A 20,200-nucleotide genomic window follows, 5' to 3' on the forward strand; every position below is an offset into this window, starting at 1 on the left:
AGCTCCTTGTGGGCAGGAAACAAGTCTAACAACTCTGTTGTTTTGTACCATCCCACACTCTTAGTATAGTGCTCTGCACACAGTAAGCGCTCAAAAATAAAAAAACAATGACATTTATTGACCGCTTCCTATTTGCCGAGCACTGTACAATTGATTGATGTGAAGTAGCTCTTCCTTGTCCAAGATTGAAGCAACAGTTTCAAGAGGACAAAAGAATTTGAATCCCAATCTATCTTAATGTCAGTAAACACAAGATGGCAACATCTTGTTTGGACAAAAGATTTGCATCCAGATGAGTTGCTCCACATTTCCACTTAAGTGAGCCAGATGATCTAGAAGCCGATCTATTCCGCTGTCTGCATTTGTCAAAAGTGTGATTTATTTGTTTGGCTTGCTTGTTTGCTTCAGATATAGATGAATAGTTGGCTACTTTAAACAAACAAACAGACCTTTGTTCTTGGGGATTATTATTTAACTTGTATCTACCCATAGCTCTTGAGGCCTATTAAGTGCTTAACAAGTACCATAAAAAAGCTTCAATTCCAAGTTCTGAGGTAATCTCAGAAGGAGGATCTTAACTACATGACTTTTGTCAAAATCAATAAATGAGAAGCAGAGCGGCCTAGTTCAAAGAGTGCCAGCCTGGGAGTCAGAGGATCTGGGTTCTAATCCTAGCTCCACCATCTACCTGCTGGGTGAACTTGGGCAAGTCACTTAACTTCTCTGTGCCTCAGTTCCCTTATCTGCAAAATGGGGATTCAGTAACTGTTCCCCCTCCTACTGAGACAGCCTCTGGAGGGACCTGATTATCTTGATTACCTGATTATTACTCCAGCGCTTAGTACAGTCTTGCTTAACAAATTTAGTACATTAAATGCATAACAAATTTAAAATTACTAAAAGACCACTTGATTAGATGTTCAGGGTTATGCCATATTTGGCAATACCTACTCTTTGGAGAACAGTGAGTACCCTTAGCAGTGCTTTCTTGCTGACCTAAGAAGAAGAGTATAACAGTTGTCTGGATGAAAGATTTCCATCTTTCTAAGATGGAAAGAGATTAAAATTTTGATCTGGAAGTCAAAGGAGAGACTTCAGCTAGGAAGATGAAGAGAAAAGGTGAGGGATTTTATTTTACCTGGAAGAATGGTAGATTCTCTCTGTATTTTCCCTGAACCCTTAGATGATGCTGCAGTAGCTGAGAAGGGAAGGAAATGAAAAGAAGGGAAGTAGTGTGGCCTAGTGGAGGCCTGGCTGGGAGTCATGGGTTCTAAGCCAGATCTGCTACTTGTCTGTTGTATGACCTTGGGTGAGTCACTTCACTTCCCTGTGCTTCAGTTATCTCATCTGTAAAATGGGGATTAACACTGTGAGCCCCATCTGAGACAGGAACTGTGTCCAACGATTCGTACCTGGCACATACTAAGTATTTAACAAATACCATAAAAAATGCTTAGTACAGTGCTCTGTATATAGTAAGTGCTCAATAAATACCATTAATTGATATTGTTCCTGGTCATCAATTTCCTTGGAAAAGGAAGGTTGCACCAGCAAAGCACCTTCCCCACTATGCACACATGGAAAATTGTTTCCTAGGTCATGGTTGTAGCATTCATTCAGTTTTATTAATTGAGCGCTTACTGTATCATCATCAATCGTATTTATTGAGCGCTTACTATGTGCAGAGCACTGTACTAAGCGCTTGGGAAGTACAAATTGGCAACATATAGAGACAGTCCCTACCCAACAGTGGGCTCACAGTCTAAAAGGGGAAGACGGAGAACAAAACCAAACACACTAACAAAATAAAATAAATAGAATAGATATGTACAAGTAACATAAATAAATAAATAAATAGATAGAGTAATAAATATGTACAAACATATATACATATATACAGGTGCTGTGGGGAAGGGAAGGAAGTAAGATGGGGGGATGGAGAGGGGGACGAGGGGGAGAGGAAGGAAGGGGCTCAGTCTGGGAAGGCCTCCTGGAGGAGGTGAGCTCTCAGCAGGGCCTTGAAGGGAGGAAGAGAGCTAGCTTGGCGGATGGGCAGAGGGAGGGCATTCCAGGCCCGGGGGATGATATGGGCCGGGGGTCGATGGTGGGACAGGCGAGAACGAGGTACGGTGAGGAGATTCGCAGCAGAGGAGCGGAGGGTGCCGGGTGGGCTGTAGAAGGAGAGAAGGGAGGTGAGGTAGGAGGGGGCGAGGTGATGGACAGCCTTGAAGCCCAGGGTGAGGAGTTTCTATACTGTATGTGCAAAGCACCGTACTACTAAGCACTTGGGAGAGTACAATATAGCAATGAACAGACACAGTCCCCTGCCTAAGATGAGTTTACAGTCTACAGCATACAGAGCTATTTTAAACTCTGCTTGTAGACTCTCAGCCTGAAGATTTTGCTCAAAAACACTTTCCCGATTGTGGGATCACCGGGCTGGCTTGTCTCCTGCCTTCGGCCACATACTTTGTTTAACTTCACCATATTTTTTGAGGTTTGGTTATACTGCTCCTATTCAAGGAGCAGGAATAAAGGGTTGTAATTACACCTTATGGCGGGCCTTCACAGTCCTCCGTGAGGCGTAGGAAAAGGTGTAATCTGGAAAATTCAGACCCCAAACACCCCGTATTTTCTTCAAAAATATTTTACTTACTCCCTGCCTGGCAATATTAGGGCTTCTGTAATAGGGTTTAAATCTGAGGCACAAGTATAAATGAGTCTGAACCTAAATGAGCAATCTAGAATTCCACAATAGTAATTGTGGGAGATTTTACCATGACAGGGTGGAAAGCTACGGCTCCAAAAAAATCCAGCTCATGTGGTTGAAAATAGGCTTTGGGTCACAGAAGACCAACAAAAAGACTGCTGACAGATTTACTTAAATTTCCGAACTTTTTGCCATAGTTAGTCTTGGGATCTAGAATCAGTCAGTCAGTCAGTCAATTGTATTTATTGAGCGCTTACTGTGTGCACAGCACTGTAGTAAGCGCTTGGGAAGTACAAGTTGGCAACATATAGAGACAGTCCCTACCCAACAGGGGGCTCACAGTCTAAAAGGAGGAGACAGAGAACAAAACCAAACATACTAACAAAATAAAATAAATAGAATAGATATGTACAAGTAAAATAGAGTAATAAATATGTAGAAACATATATAAATATATACAGGTGCCGTGGGGAAGGGAAGGAGGTAAGATGAAGGTGATGGAAAGGAGGACGAGGGGGAGAGGAAGGAAGGGGCTCTATCTGGGAAGGCCTCCTGGAGGAGGTGAGCTCTCAGTAGGGCCTTGAAGGGAATCTCTCTGGTCAAGCCCTGCTCCCTTACAATTCATTCAATCGTATTTACTGAGCGCTTACTGTGTGCAGAGCACTGTACTAAGCGCTTGGGAAGGACAATTCAGCATCAAAGAGAGACCCTCCCTGCCCACAGCAGGCACACACTCTAGAAGGGGACGGCAAAACATGTAACAGGCATCATTCATTCATTCTATCGTAATTATTGAGCGCTTACTGTGTGCAGAGCACTGTACTAAGCACTTGGGAAGGACAATTCAGTAACAGAGACCCTCCCTGCCCACAGCGGGCTCACAGTCTACAAGGGGGGAGACAGACAGCAAAACATGTAACAGCCACCATTCATTCGTTCTAGAATGCCTCTAGAGCATTGAAACAAATGATCCTATTTACCTACCTAAAATGAATACTCACAAGGAGGCAAGAATCAGCAAGATCTTCAAACAACGCCTAATCTAGTCCAGTGAGTGATCAGTGGAAATTTGAAGTGGATTTGTGACTGAATAATCTAAACGCTAGACCAATGGCCAACTGCAGTCAACCTGGCTGACCGATCCACTGAGAGCGTAACGTGTGAGGCTCGGGGAAATCTCACTCCTCACCATTTGGAGGAAACAGAGACCATTAGCCCCTTCCATCCTGGAGGGCATGAAGAACTTCAACACCTGTTTAGGCAGGGACACCTAGAATCATGCTTACAAACAAACTGACAGTCAGAACTCTCTGGTGGGATGCACAACTGAGAAGCAGCATCTCCTATCAATCAATCAACCAATTGTATTTATTGAGTGCTCACCGTGTGCAGAGCACTATACTAAGTGCTTGGGAAGTCCAAGTTGGCAACATATAGAGACAGTCCCTACCCAACAGTGGGCTCACAGTCTAGAAGGGGGAGACAGAGAACAAACCCAAACATACTAACAAAATAAAATAAATAGAATAGATATGTACAAGTAAAATAAATAAATAAATAGAGTAATAAATATGTACAAACATACATACATATATACAGGTGCTGTGGGGAAGGGAAGGAGGTAAGATGGGGGGGATGGAGAGGGGGGAGAGGGGGAGAGGAAGGAAGGGGCTCTCTCCTAGTGGATAGAGCATGGGCCCAGGAGTCAGGAGGATCTGGGTTCTAGTCCCAGCTCTGCCACACTGTCTGCTGTGTGACCTAGGGCAAGCCACTTAACTTCTTGGGGCCTCAGTTACCTCATCTGTAAATTGAGGATTAAGACTGTGAGCCCCATATGGAAATGGGGACTGTGCCCAACACGGTTTACTTGTATCCACCCCAGCACTTAGAACGGTGCCTGGAACATACTAAGCACTTAATAAATACCACACACACACACAAAAAAACACTTGACCACTCTGGGCATCAGTGTCCACATCCGTAAAATGGGGATTCAATACCCTTTCCCTCAAACTGTGAAGCCCGTATGGGACAGGGACTGGGTCATTCTGATTACACTGCATCCTCCCCAGTGCTTAGAATGATGTTTGGCACATTGTAAGTGCTTAGCAAATACCACAATTATTATTATTGAACACATCTAGCCCAAGGCCCCAAGGCACCAAGCATTTTCTGCCACTTGTCAGCTGTGTGACTTTGGGCAAGTAACAACTTCTCTGTGCCTCAGTTACCTCATCTGTAAAATGGGGATTAAGATGGTGAGCCCCATGTGGGGCAACATGAATACCTTGTATCTACCTCAGTGCTTAGAACAGTGCTTGGCACACAGTAAGCACTTAAATACCATTATTATTATTATTATTATTATTAAATGTTAGAGCTGAACTCCAGTATCCCAAAGAATATGGCCAGACTCTATGATATGCATCGTTTTTGTTTGCATGAAAAAAGACTCTCTGAGACATTGAATGGTTAAAAGGAATTTGATTACAGATCGTTAATTGTAACCACAATTCTCTCCTTTCCCTCCACTCATTTCCATACCCAACAAGGAGATAGTGGCTAGCAGCATTAGAATTGAAACAATAAAGTCACTATTCCCTTTCCATGTTTGACATGTGTTACTAGGCAGAGAGCTCCGACTTGGAAAAAAAACACTCCATTTACAAAGGGTCGCATTCATTCATTCATTCAATCATATTTATTGAGCACTTACTGTATGCAGAGCACTGTCCTAAGCGCTTGGGAAGTACAAGCACAACTCAGAAAGATCTGCTGGCAGTTTGTGTGTTTTGGGGGCTTGTAGAGCACAACAGCATAAGTCATATCAACTCAAATTTCTTTGAAAAACAGAAAAAGGCCAGGCTTAAAACTGCTAGAAGCTACTGTGTACAGTATTTACAAAACATATGTATGTTACAAATGGGAGGCTTTGGAGAGAAGTAATTCTTTCCAGAAGGCCCATGATATAAACTCTAAGACTATAATAATAATAATAATAATAATAATAATAACAATAATAATGGTGGTATTTGTTAAGTGCTTACTATATGCCAACACTGAAGATGTTCAGGTATCAGAAACAATAAGCTAGATTGGTACTCTGTGGCATTCAGAAATAATAGGCACATCTCGAAAGGTATTGTAACTGGAAGGTACCTTCTCGGCTTTTAAAACATTGAGAAGCTGCACTCTGTTTGGACGAGGATCACTCAGGACCAGGATTTTGGAGGCTGTGGACACTCAGGACGAGGGTCCAGAAACTGTAATCACTCAGGATCAAGTTCCAGAAACTGCAGCAACTCAGGAGTGGAGTCTGAAAGCCATGGTCATCCAGGACCAGGGTCCGGAAGCAGCAGTCCTCAGGACCGGGATGTGGACTTTGCGGTCACTGAGGACCACATCTGGCAACTACAGTCACTGAGAATCAGGGTTGGATCTGGAAGCCATGGTCACTCAGGACCAAGGCCCCAAATCTTGAGTCTTTGAATTTCCATCTTCTGCTCAGCACCTCCTTGTTCTCACTCCCCACTGCCCCACTGCTCCAAATCCCCCATCCCCAGCCCCGCTTTCCATCGGCACACACCAATCCAACCCATCAGTCACTCCCCAGCCCCCAACGCCATAACCCTGCTGTTGCATTGTGGACAAACTCTCCTTCGCCCTTGACTTTTTCCTAACCTGGTTGCTGCTCCTCCTCGCTGTCACAGAGAACCTGGCTCGCCCAAGACAACACTGTCTCCCCTGATTATTTCACCCAAAGTGGCTTCACTTTCTCTGTCCCCTCTGACTCGGGGAGATAGGGGAAGGAATGAACCTACTTCTTGCCGCCCAGGGCCACTTTCATGCCATCTCACCTCTTCGTGTTCTTTGGAGCCCAGATTACCCACTGCGGTTAACAGCTGCTGTCATCTATTGCTCCCTGGTCCCACCTCTGCTTTCCTGAGCAATTTTGATACCTTTTTCCTCCCTCCTATCTCCTTCGCCTCACCTACGCTGATCCTCAAGGACTTCGATATCCTCGTGGGTGGTGGCAATGATGCCCCAGTCACGTGCTTCCTCTCGCTTCTCAATTCTACAGCTCTCCAACTGCATCCCTTGCCCAGTTGGTATCACACTAGATCTCATCATCCCCAGCCATTTTCCCTCCTATAAACCCCACTGTTTCTGAATGACCATTCTCTCTCTTACCACAACCTCCTAACCACCTCTTCCCCAAACAGTTCTGTTCTTTCACAGAGCCCGCCCACCCATTTTGAGATCCCCCTCCATGATCACCTCCGCTTACGCTGCGTCTCACTCGGACACTCTAATCAATCTCCCCTCTCAATGCACCCATCCACACCCTCAATACTGCCCTCTCCATCAAACTGAACTCTTTCACCCCACTGTTCCTCTATGACTCTCACCCCACCAATCCTTATTTTTTTTAATTTACATGGTATTTGTTAAGCGCTTACTATGTGTCAGGCACCGTACTAAGCGCTGGGGTAGATACAAGCTAATCAGGTTCAACACAGTTCATGCCCCAACATGGATCTCACTGTCTTAATCCCCACTTTATAGATGAGGGAACTGAGGCCCAGAGAAGTGACTTGCCCAAGATTACACGGCAGTCAGTCAGGAAATCAGATTTATTGATCACTTACTGTGTGGAGAGCACTGTACCCAGCACTTGGGAGAGTACAATATAACAATGTAACAGACACATTCCCTGCCCACAACGAGCTTTCAGTTTAGAGGGGGAGACGGACATAAATAAATAAAATTACAGCATTAAAGTGGCGGAGGCAGGATTAGAACCCAGGTCCCCTGATTACTAGGCCTGTGCACTTTCCACTAGGCCATGCTGCTTCCCAACTGATCATTCAATCCAGGACTTCTACAGGACACTTCCTCCGCTTGTGCTACAGTCTGCTGTTGGAGGAAGTCCAGACACCAGACTGACTCTAGCCACTTCCAATACATCATTCCTTGCTAGAACTTTGCCCACTCCTCAGCTCAGTACCACTATTTCTCCTCCATTAGTGACTCCCGTGTCCACTGCCTGAACCAACTATTCCAGACTTTTCCTCCTCCTGAAGCCTCTTGCGCCTCCCCACACCATTTCTTGCTCCTCTTAACTTTGCCAACTACTTTCCTGACAAAACCAGAACCAGCAGATCGAGCTCCCAAAACTTCTCCCACCCCTACTTCCATTTTCTCTCATCCTTCCCAGCTTTCACCTAGAGTACACTGCCTACTTGCTATCAAATTCTACCCCATCTACCTGTTCCTCCTACCCCATCAAAAGTGGAAACGGAAATGACTTCCCTTTGCCACTTGCCACGGACATTCCAAGACATCCAAACTCCTCAGTTTGGACTTGGGACTCAAATTTCAAATTGGGACTTGGGATCTCGTGCTGGATTTGGATAATTAAGTGACTTGGGACTTGAGCCAGGAGAAGACTGAACAACCTGAGCCCGGTGTGGTATAAAGCTCAAATTACAACTGATGTTGTGGCATACATCCCAGTGAAACTCTGGGAAACAGCAGCAGCAGATGGATAGATGTAGAAGATAGGGAAGCAGCGTGGCTCAGTGGAAATAGCATGGGCTTTGGAGTTAGAGGTCATGGGTTCAAATCCTGGAGCTTAGAACAGTGCTTTGCACATAGTAAGTGCTTAATAAATGCCATTAAAAAAAAAATCCCAGCTCCTCCAATTGTCAGCTGTGTGACTTTGGGCTAGTCACTTAAATTCTCTGTGCCTCAGTTACCTCATCTGTAAAATGAGGATTAAGACTGTGAGCCCCCCGTGGGACAACCTGATCACCTTGCAACCTCCCCAGAGCTTAGAAGAGTGCTTTGCACATAGTAAGCACTTAATAAATGCTATTATTATTATTATTATTATTATTATTATTATTAGGTGTAGCCATAAGAGGGGAGGTGATATTGGGCTACTTATGATGTGGGTTGGACTATCAGAGCAATAGCAAGAAGAGAAGCAGTGTGGTCTCGGGGGTAGAGCCCGGTTCAGGAACTCAGAAGGACCTCGTTCCTAACCCCGGCCCTGCCATTCGTCTGCTGTGTGACCGTGGGCAAGTCACTTGGCTTTTCTGTGTCTCAGTTACCTCATCTGTAAAATGGGGATTAAGACTGTGTGCCCCACAAGGGACACTGGACTGTGTCCAACCTGATTAGCTTGGTGTACCCCAGCACTTAGTACAGTGCCTGGCACGTAGTAAGCACTTAACAAATACCATTTTAAAAAAAGAAGCCCTAAAGTCCTGCATGGGCCAAAATTCTGGGGCCCAATTTGGATCAGGATTTTCGATCCATCACTTGCCCACAACCAACCAGATGTTTTCCAGGAGGATGGGGAGGATTTCTAACTCATCAGCAATAGGGTCATTAAAAGGACAGTATTATCAGACCACTAAGATGGCCTCTTGAACCCAATGCAGCGACCCCGTAGAGTTAGGCAACTGAAACTTTACACTGGAGAAGAAAACTTAAAATGGAAGTCAAAATTGGATCTCCATCTTTAAACATTTAAAAATTTTGTTTTTCCATTGAGTATATTGCTACAATGCCAAAATCCTGTGGTTTAGCCCTCAGGTCCTACAAACTTTTCAAGAGACAGCACCATACAATATGTTACTGTCTTCCAAATTTCAACAATGGAACCATAAAACCATGTCTTCCATCTATATTATTAAGTTAGATTTTGCCTTTATATGACTAAACCACAAACGAGGTTTCTTTGTTGCCTTTAGTATTTCAGAGACACCAATCTAACTTAAAGACACCATATTTGGGGGTTTTGAAACGGAGGCATGTCGGGAAAGGTTATAGCTGTTTATCTTGCACTTCTGAATGTATTACTTGTGTTCGTATCCCGGACACTGGCTTATCCCCAAATCAAAGATCCCTTTCCAGAGACTTCGGTCCAAGGTCCAGCTGATGAAGAAACCTCATGCATCTTTCACTACCCAGAGTCAAGGATCTTTCGTACGATTTACTGGCATCACTTAGATCCTTTCGGGTCCACTTACACGCTCCGAATGGAAAGATTATCACCGTATGAAAATGGCCTGACTCTGACCCAAGGAATAAGAAGCTTTCCCTATAGGATGGCAAGATCCAGTTTAGCAATTTCTCACCCTTGAAGCCAGGAAGGAAACATCCTAATTTCCATTCTGGTTCCCCTTAGTGGTGATTCACACTGCCCGTGCAGAGATCTTCCGCTCTGCCCCCTCCTCGTCCTCTCTTGGGCTCTCCCCTTCAGCCCCCCATTTTGGCATCTATTTTGGATCTGCTGAGTCAGAGGAGGGAACAAGCGCTCATTCACGAGGCCTCAGGAGTCGGGGAAAGAGGCAGGGATGGAGACTCGGGGATAATTAGGCCAATACCCTGTCTCTCCCTCTTGATTTCAAGAGGCGATTTCCAGCTGGCTGAATGAATGGCCGGTGAGTTTTAACAATTTACAAAAGATGGTAAATGCCACAAAAGATTACTCAACTGACCAAAGTGTAACTGTTTCAGCTGTCAAATATACGTGGATCCAATGAATACTCCCTTCATAACCGAATCCTAAATTAGGTAGCCGATTGTAGCCACGCAAAGAGTATAGGCAAAATTATACACAGAATTCAACTGGATATTTTGATTACATCCAAAGAGGTCAGGCAGAGATGGGGATGATGACTTTGAGCCCCACGCGGGACAACCTGATCACCTTGTATCTCCCCAGCGCTTAGAACAGTGCTCTGCACATAGTAAGCGCTTAACAAATGCCATTATTATTATTATACCTTCCACACAAATCCATGTAGTCTCACATACATACAAATTGTGGTTGGGGCTCAAAGGTTAAACTAACAAACATGAGGTAGAAAAAATATAATATTGTATGAAGGAATGTGTAGAATTTAGAAACTTCCAAGTTTTGAATGAATAAGAAAAGGATAAAGCTGAACGTAATTAATCACATTTATTAAGTGCTTACTATTTACAGAGCACTGTACAGAAGGGAGTGGGGGAGACAAAATTAAGGCTTAGTTGGGGAAGGCCTCCTGGAGATGTGCCTTTGATAAGACTTGGAAGGTGGGGTGAATGTTCCTCTGTCGGTTATGAATGGGGAGGGAATTTTTTTTCCTTAAAGTTTCCTTAAAATTTTTCCTTAAAATGTCAGCTACAGCTAAAGACACTGAAAATAAAGTTAACTTCACTTTGTGTACCGCATATTCAGACTTTGTTTTGCAGATGTTTTCTGGTTACCATAGTAGCTTCTGAATTTGTCTCTGTGTAAATGTGAAGTTGGTATGTTCTTTTCATCCCAGTAAGCTCCTAACTGATAAATTGCATTCTGACAGGTTATAAACCAAGCCATGTAGTTTTTTGGGGGGAATTTTGATTAAAATATTCCAAGGAAAAGAAATTTACTAAAAAAATAATATTTGAAACAACCACTTCATAGAATCCATAGGAGAGAGCTGGCAGCCTTTTACGAATCCAGAAATTTGTCATTACCTCAGGCAAATTGCATAGTACGTGAAATGGATTATTATGCTCCAGAAAATGATCGGGAGTCCAAAGGGCTAGCGCCTGAGAGATATGGACTAGTCAAAAGTACAGTTGAAAACAGCAAGTTGAGGGGTCATCTGCCCTCTCTCTGTTTCTGACTTGTTTTGGCTAAATGCTAGAGGTCTGGATCCAAACAGACCTACATCAGAGCACTTACACTGTCTAGTCTAGGCCTCAGTGCTTAATACAGTGGTCTGCGCACAGTGAGCTCTCAATAAACACCACTGTCTGACTGATGCAGGATACTTGTAATTCAAAGTCAAATGGCAAAATGAAGTAACCCTGTGCCTTCCGGGGCACTTTGTGAAGAGGTGGAGATGGTGGCAATGAGCGCTCAATAAATATGACTGATTGGGAGATGGTGGTCACCTTCACGTACACACCATTAAATTACCTATTATGCATTAATTATTCATATTAATGCCTGTCTCCCCCTCTAGACTGAAGGGAACATCTGCTAATTCTGTCGTATTGTACTCTCCCAAGTGCTTAGTACAGTGCTCTGCCCATAATGAGCGCTCAATAAATACCACTGATCGATTACCTTGACAGGAAGCACGTTGTTAGCAGCACGCTTTGTCTGACAGTGTGGTTAGCACCCGAAAGAATACACCCAGTTTGCTAACTCTATTAATGCCCAAGGTGGTTTATCTGGCATTTATGGAGCTGCTGAGAGATATACTCATTCGCTAACTGTATATATATATATATATATATATATATATATATATATATATATATATATAGAATATAGATATCTATATATCTATATAGACTATAGAAATCTATATATCTATATAGAATATAGATATCTATATATCTATATAGAATATAGATATCTATATATCTATATAGAATATAGATATCTATATAGAAACAGTGTGGCTCAGTGGAAAGAGCACGGGCTTGGGAGTCAGAGGTCATGGGTTCAAATCCTGACTGCCAATTGTCAGCTGTGTGACTTTGGGAAAGTAATTTCACTTCTCTGGACCTTAGTTACCTCATCTGTAAAATGGGGATTAAGACTGTGAGCCCCACGTGGGACAATCTGATCACCTTGTAACGTTCTCAGTGCTTGGCACATAGTAAGCGCTTAGCAAATGCCATCATTATTACAGAAGCGGCATGGCTTAGTGGAAAGACCATGGACTTGGGAGTCCGAGGTCGTGGGTTCTAATCCTGCCCTGCCATTTGTCAGCTGTGTGACCTTGGGCAAGTTGCTTAACTTCTCTGTACCTCAGTTACCTCATCTGTAAAATGGGGATTAAGACTGTGAGCCCCACGTGGGACAATCTGATCACCCTGTAATGTTCTCAGTGCTTGGCACATAGTAAGCGCTTAACAAATGCCATCATTATTACAGAAGCGGCATGGCTTAGTGGAAAGACCATGGACTTGGGAGTCAGAGGTTGTGGGTTCTAACCTGATGACCCTGTATCCTCCCCAGTGCTTAGAACAGTGCTTTGCACATAGTAAGTGCTTAACAAATACTATCATTATTATTATTATTGTATCTACCCCAGCACTCAGAACAGTGCTTGGCACATAGTAAGCTCTTAACAAGTACCATTATTATTATTATTATTATTATTATATCAGTATTGAAGGTGGTGTTCCTTGCATTTACAGAGCTGCTCGCATATGACTGGACATTTTTACAAGGTTCTCCGTTTTTCAGGAGCCTGCCATTGCCCTATTTTGATGGGGTTTTTGGTGTTTTGGGATTGTATTTTTAGTGAAAGTCTGTAGCGTAGCCAAGGATGATTAGTTCCACACCCCAAGCCCTGACCAGGTTTGGTAAATCCTCACCTCCATCAGCTCCTGCTGCTACACACTGATATAATCAGGGAGATGGCTGGGGGCAGTTGTAACCACTTTCGTTTGTCAGGAGGAAAATGGTGCTGGTAATGAGAAGATGTCTGGCACGCACTCACTGAACACATTTCTCCCAATCCCTTCTGCATCGCCCTGACTTGCTCCCTTTGTTCTTCCCATCTCCTGGCCCCACAGCACTTATGGACATATTGATAACATTTAAAACAAACTGAAAATTTTTTTAAGAACTTAAAAAGTTTTAAAACTTAAAGCAAACAAATGGATTTTGGAGCAAATTAAGCCAAAGCGGTCTTTGGAAAGCCACTTGACTTGATAAGCATATTTTGGACACAATCAGGAGGACTAATTCTCTGGAGAAGACCCTAATGCTAGGAAAAGTCCAGGGAAAACGTGGACGAGGTAGACTGGCAGCTAGATGGATAGAGACCATAACAACAACATCATAACAACCATTAGAAAGGTTGTGGATTATAGCAGAGGATAGGACCTTCTGGAGAAAGTATATCCACGGAGTTGCTATGGATTGGAAATGACTCGACGGCACGTAATAATAATAATTACAACTTATTTGTATTGATGTCTACCTCCCCATTTCTAGACTGTAAGCTCAATCAATCAATCAATCGTATTTATTGAGCGCTTACTATGTGCAGAGCACTGTACTAAGCGCTTGGGAAGTACAAATTGGCAACACATAGAGACAGTCCCTACCCAACAGTGGGCTCACAGTCTAAAAGGGGGGAGACAGAGAACAGAACCAAACATACCAACAAAATTAAATAAATAGGATAGAAATGTACAAGTAAAATAAATAAATAAATAAATAAATAGAGTAATAAATATGTACAACCATATATACATATATACAGGTGCTGTGGGGAAGGGAAGGAGGTAAGATGGCGGGATGGAGAGGGGGACGAGGGGGAGAGGAAGGAAGGGGCTCAGTCTGGGAAGGCCTCCTGGAGGAGGAAGCTCATTGTGGGCACGGAATGTGTCTGTTTATTGTTATACTGTACTCTCCCAAGTGCCTAGAACAGTGTTTTACACACAGTAAGTGCTCAGTAAATATGATTGAATGAATGAATAGTGAATGTCTGTCATTTCGATAGCTGAAAATTTGTCATTCTGGAGAGGAAGATTCCAATTCTGCAAAGTTGGCAGAGATGTTCCCTACCTATCTAGGGCTCATGTCCTTATAATCCCTATTTTACAGGTGAAGTAAACTAATATATGTATTGCTCCTGTAAATTCGTGTAGAATTTATAAATTATTTCAAAGTTTTGAATGAACAAAAGAAGGATAATGCTGAATTTAAACATACTTATTAAGTGCTTACTGTTTACAGAGCACTGTACTAAGCGCTTGGAAGAGTACAATATCACCGATTTGGTAGACACAGTCCCTGCTTACAACAGTCTAGAGGAATAAAATAAAGGCTGCATATGTACACAAGTGCTGTAGGGCTGAGGTGAGGGGATGAATTAAGGGAGCAAATCCAAGTGCGAGGGTGATGCAGAAAGGAGTGGGAGAAGAGGAAATGAGGGCTTAGTTGGGGAAGGCTAAGAGAAAAGTTTCGTGACTTACCCAGGGTCACACAAGCACACAAAGGTTGAAGCTGAGATTCGTACCCAGGTCCTCTGACTCCTAGGACTGTGCTCTATCTACTAGGCAATGCTGCTTCTCTCGTCCTGGGTAAGAAAACTCATTCTCCCAAACACCGAAGCTAACTTTATTTTGTCCTGCAATCCAGTGTTGTGAGAAGGAGAACATGGAGTGGCATTTAAAAAAATTAAAACAAAAACAATTCAAGGGTCTCGGCAGAAAACTGACCAAAGTAGGCACTCTAGAAATAGAACTTCAGTGGAAATGATAACTGAAGACAAACACTGTAGAAGATAAATGATAACTAACCACCAGGCACACATAAGCATTTGGAAGTTCTAAAACGAACTTTACAAAAGTCATTTTATATGCATTTTACTAATAACTTTCCAACGAATTTCAAAAGAAGCCTTCTTTAAGCAGGTTTGCTTACCTCTGAAATGATTCTATTGGTATCCCCGAGGAAGAGAAGATTCAAAGCTTCCTCCTCACTCGTTGCCTGATGGAGAGAGAGATTTTTCAGGTGAATGTTCTGATCGGAGTCTTCCAATATTGTTACCTTCCTAGAAAACAAATAAGGCACATGTGAGAGACAGAGCTACCGTGGTTCCATTTCCAAAAAATAAGCTTCACTGAAATGACCAAGAAGGTTGTAAGGTATTTAATCAACAGAAAGTATCCAAAAGAACTCAATGAATTCTTAGCGGTCATGTATGCTAAAACTGATAGGCAGAATCAAATGATTTTAAGTCTCAGTACCTTATTCCTGATGAAAAATTTCCAATATTTAGAAGTCTTTGGTCACTTCCTCCCTATACAATGAATTTTTGGAAGACTTACAAACTATACATTTTCACCATCCTTGAACTGATGCAACAGAAGACTATATTACCAATAGAGAAGGTAAGTCCAAAATGGATATCAAAGATTTTGAAGTACTCTGGAGCTACTAAGGAAGTTAAGTGCTTAGAACAGTGCTCTACTCACAGTAAGAACCAGATGGGAAGCAGTATTGCCTAGTTGATAGAGCACGGGCCTGGGAGACAAAAGGCCATGGGTTCTAATCCTGCCTCCTCCATTTGTCTGCTGAGTGACTTTGGACATCACTATTCTTCACTCTGCTGCCTGGATTATCTTTGTATGGAAATGATCTGGGCATGTCACTCCCCTCCTCAAAAATCTGGTTGCCTATCAACCTTCGCAAGAAGCAAAAACACCTCATTCTCGGCTTCAAAGTTCTCCATCACCCTGCCCTCTCCTACCTCACCTCCCTTCTCTCCTTCTCCAGCCCAGCCCGCACCCTCCACTCCTCTGCCACTAACCTCCTCACTGTGCCTCGTTCTTGCCTGTCCCGCTGTTGACCCCCAGCCCACATCCTCCCCCTGGCCTGGAATGCCCTCCCTCCACATATCCACCAAGTTAGCTCCCTTCTTCCCTTCAAAGCCCTCCTGAGAGCTCACCTCCTCCAGGAGGCCTTCCCAGACTGAGCCCCCTCTTTTTTCCTCTCCTCTCCCCCTCCCCTCCCCATCATCACTACTCCCTCCCTCTGCCCTACCTCCTTCCCACCCCCCACAGCACTTGTTCATATTTGTACATATTTATTACTCTATTTTATTAATGACGTGTATATAGCTAAAATTCTAATTATTCAGATGGTATTGACACCTGTCTACTTGTTTTGTTGTCTGTCTCCCCCTTCTAGACTGTGGGCCCATTGTTGGGTAGGGACCGTCTCTATATGCTGCCGATGTGTACTTCCCAAGTGCTTAGTACAGTGCTCTGCACACAGGAAGTGCTCAATAAATACGACTGAATGAAAGTTACCTCCTTTGTAAACCGGGAATGAAGAGTGTGAGCCCCATGTGGGACATGAACTGTTTTCAACCTGATTCACTTGTATCATCATCATCAATCGTATTTATTGAGTGCTTACTGTGTGCAGAGCACTGTACTAAGCGCTTGGGAAGTACAGTACAGTACCTGGCACATTGCTTAATGCATACCATGATTTTTTGTATTATTACTATTACTACTACTTATAATAAATACCACTGATTGACTGAAGGGAATGGATCCTTTCAGAAAAAAATATCAAGACATATCTTGATAGCTGGATACGGAAGTGGACTTGCTTAAACTTAAAATAACTGTTCCACCTTTTTTCTGAAAGAAACCATCTTGAAACTCTATGACTGCTAAGACAAAAGAAAAGACATTTCTTCTCCTGCATACTGATCATTCATTCATTCATTCAATCACATTTATTGAATGCTTACTGTGTGCAGAGAACTGTACTAAGCATTTGGGAAGTACAATTCAGCAACAGATAGAGACAATCCCTGCCCAAAGTGGGTTCAAACTCTAGAAGGAATGCTTACCATAGACTACATTTGACTCTTTCTAATATCCCCTAATCTGGACCCTTCCTAACCAAGTCCAACAAATTCACATTAACACAGCTTCGCAGATGGCTATCAAATGTCGATCAGCCTCCAAAATCTTTATTCCATCTGAAAAATCCTACAGGCCCACCTAAATGCCGCTTCGATTGCCATCATCTATCCTCCTCTATTTCAGTAGATTTGTTCAATCAATCAGTCATATCTACTGAGCACTTACTGTGTGCAGAGCACTGTACTAAGCGCAGGGAAGAGCACAATACAACAGAGTAGGTAGACACGTTCCACGTTCACAACGAGCTTACAGTTTAGATGATCATGTAAATTAAGACTAAGTGAATCCATGAACAAGGCCATGAAGGGTGCCCTTTTTTTAGTAGACTGTAGTGAGCTCCCCTTGACTGAAACATGTGAATCCCTTGTGGGACAGGGGCTGTGTCCAACCCTGTTTGCTCGTACCCACCCAGTGCTTAGTACAGTACAGAAGCAGCGTGGCTCATTGGAAAGAGCCCGGGCTTTGGAGTCACAGGTCATGGGTTCAAATCCCGGCTCCGCCAATTGTCAGCTGTGTGGCTTTGGGCAAGTCACTTTACATCTCTGTACCTCAGTTCCCTCATCTGTAAAATGGGGATTAAGACTGTGAGCCCCCCGTGGGACAACCTGATCACCTTGTAACCTCCCCAGTGCTTAGAACAGTGCTTTGCACATAGTAAGCGCTTAATAAATGCCATTATTATTATTATTATTACTACAGTGCCTGGCACATAGTAAGCGCTTAATAAATACCATTTGTTATTATTATGTCTTGCCCATTTGACTCCCCTCTCTTTCTCTGTTAACAGTTTGGGGGACATTCAGGATCTTAATGAAGACTGGACATCAAACTCTAGCCGACATATCTTGCGGTGCGACATTCTCTGTTGCTTCAGCAGGTTTTCTGATTTAAGGAGGTCAATAAAAACTGACTTGGAGAAGCAGCAGGGCGTAGTGGAAAGAGTACGGTCTTGGGAGTCAGAGTTCTGATTCCTGGGTTCTTCTAATTCTGGCTCTGCCAATTGCTTGCTGTGTGATCTTGGGCAAAACTTCTCTATGCCTGTTTCCTCAACTGTAAAAGGGGGATTCACCCTCCTAGTCAAACTGTGAGCCCCAGCATTTTGAACAGTGTTTGACAGGTAGTAAGCGCTTAGAGAAGCAGCGTGGCTCAGTGGGAAGAGCATGGGCTTTGGAGTCCGAGGTCATAGGTTCACATCCCGGCTCTGCCAATTACCAGCTGTGTGACTTTGGGCAAGTCACTTCACTTCTCTGGGCCTCAGTTCCCTCATCTGTAAAATGGGGATGAAGACTGTGAGCCCTCCATGGGACAACCTGATCACCTTGTAACCTCCCCAGCGCTTAGAACAGTGCTTTGCACACAGTAAGTACTTAATGAATGCTATCATTATTATTAACTAATAACATTAAAAAAACAAAGCAATGCATCGGTAAGTGGATGTTTAAAACTGCACTGCTGTGCTGATACTGCCTTTAACTTAGGAGAAAAAAAGTCAGTGAGCCCACCAAATTTTTTTTTTAAAAGGACTGCAAAATCACTAGCTATTTCCTGCTTCTTCAGTCTTCTACTTCTTGATTGCTTTTAAAATTGCCAAAGGAGGAATAAAACTTCTCAAGGCTCCACGGATTTAAAAGAGGTTTTTATCTGAACAACCCAAAGAACACTTCAATCCCCCAAACCGTAATCCCAGGAACAATTTCTTTGTTCCTTTTGGAAAAGGTCGGTCTAATGGGCCGATAGCTTTTCCTACAGCAAGTTTCTAAACTTTAAATTCTAAGAAAATAGACGCTGGTAGTCCTGTCTTGGACACCTAAGTGGAAAATCTCTGCTAAAAATGCTCCAACTGCAAAAAGATCGAGAAGAAGCAAGATTTTTGTTTTCTCTATAAACAAAGAATCTCTTCCATTTGGCTAAGTAGTTGGAATTTGTAGGCTCTTTTTATAACAGAGGGGAAGACATGCAACGTCGCATCGGCCAAGATGCTCTCTGCTAACGTCCCTCCTTGTAATGGCAGTAGCGGTTGATGAAGAAAGCTCCCCTCTATCCCCACACCCCCCCCCAAAAAAAACCAGAATGGTCTACGTGGTAACTCTCCTGTTCTCATTGGAATGAATATGGCTTCCGGTACCAACTCACATTCCCAAGTGATAGATCACACTAGCGGTGATCGTTTTAGGATGTGAGGATATAGCTGGGCAAGGAGAACGTCTGGCCACCCTGAGAAATTGAGGGACTTAGGCCTGAGTGTGACTGGGAGGATTCTGACTCGTCTATTAGAAGAGGAGGAGTAAAGACAACCCACCATAAAGCCTTCCTATCTCAGCTCCTATCCAAGTGGTGAAGGGAGGATTCATTCATTCAATCGTATTTATTGAGCACTTACTGTATGCATAGCACTGTACTAAGCACTTGGGAAGTACAAGTTGGCAACATATAGAGACGGTCCCCACCCAACAGCGGGCTCACAGTCTAGAAGGGGGAGACAGAAAACAAAACCTATTAGCAAAATAAATAGAATAGTAAATATGTACAAGTAAAATAGAGTAATAAATCTGTACAAACATATATACAGGTGCTGTGGGAAGGGGAGGGAGGTAGGGCAGGGGGATGAGGAGGGGGAGAGGAATGGGGGGCTGAGTGTGGGAAGGCCTCCTGGAGGAGGTGAGCTCTCAGCAGGGCTTTGAAGGGAGGAAGAGAGCTAGCTTGGCGGATGGGCAGAGGGAGGGCATTCCAGGCCAGGGGGAGGATGTGGGCCGGGGGTCGACGGCGGGACAGGCGAGAACGAGGCACAGTGAGGAGGTTAGCGGCAGAGGAGCGGAGGGTGCGGGCTGGGCTGTAGATGGAAAGAAGGGAGGTGAGGTAGGAGGGGGTGAGGTGATGGACAGCCTTGAAGCCGAGAGTGAGGAGTCTCTGAATGATGCGTAGGTTGACTGATGTACCAGAACCAAAAAAAGACAAGGTTTTAAGGAAATTAAAGGGGAGGGTCCTATTCCACACCTAATAAAGGAAGATGAGGAGAAATTTCCTCTT

At 43.5% G+C, this 20,200-nt stretch overlaps 1 protein-coding gene across 1 annotated transcript in view; it reads right to left on the reverse strand.

Moving 5' to 3' along the window:
- The window catches only part of LOC119940649 (kinesin-like protein KIF6), a 112,878-nt gene that overhangs the window by 43,527 nt on the left and 49,151 nt on the right, over nucleotides 1–20,200 (reverse strand). Inside the window, exon 6 of the mRNA XM_038760868.1 lies at nucleotides 15,153–15,282. Within this exon, the coding sequence (XP_038616796.1) occupies nucleotides 15,153–15,282 (130 nt within the window). The remainder of the gene's footprint in view (nucleotides 1–15,152; nucleotides 15,283–20,200) is intronic.

The sequence above is a fragment of the Tachyglossus aculeatus genome, chromosome 19, assembly GCF_015852505.1.
Source record: "Tachyglossus aculeatus isolate mTacAcu1 chromosome 19, mTacAcu1.pri, whole genome shotgun sequence".
Classification (NCBI taxonomy): Eukaryota; Metazoa; Chordata; class Mammalia; order Monotremata; family Tachyglossidae; genus Tachyglossus; species Tachyglossus aculeatus.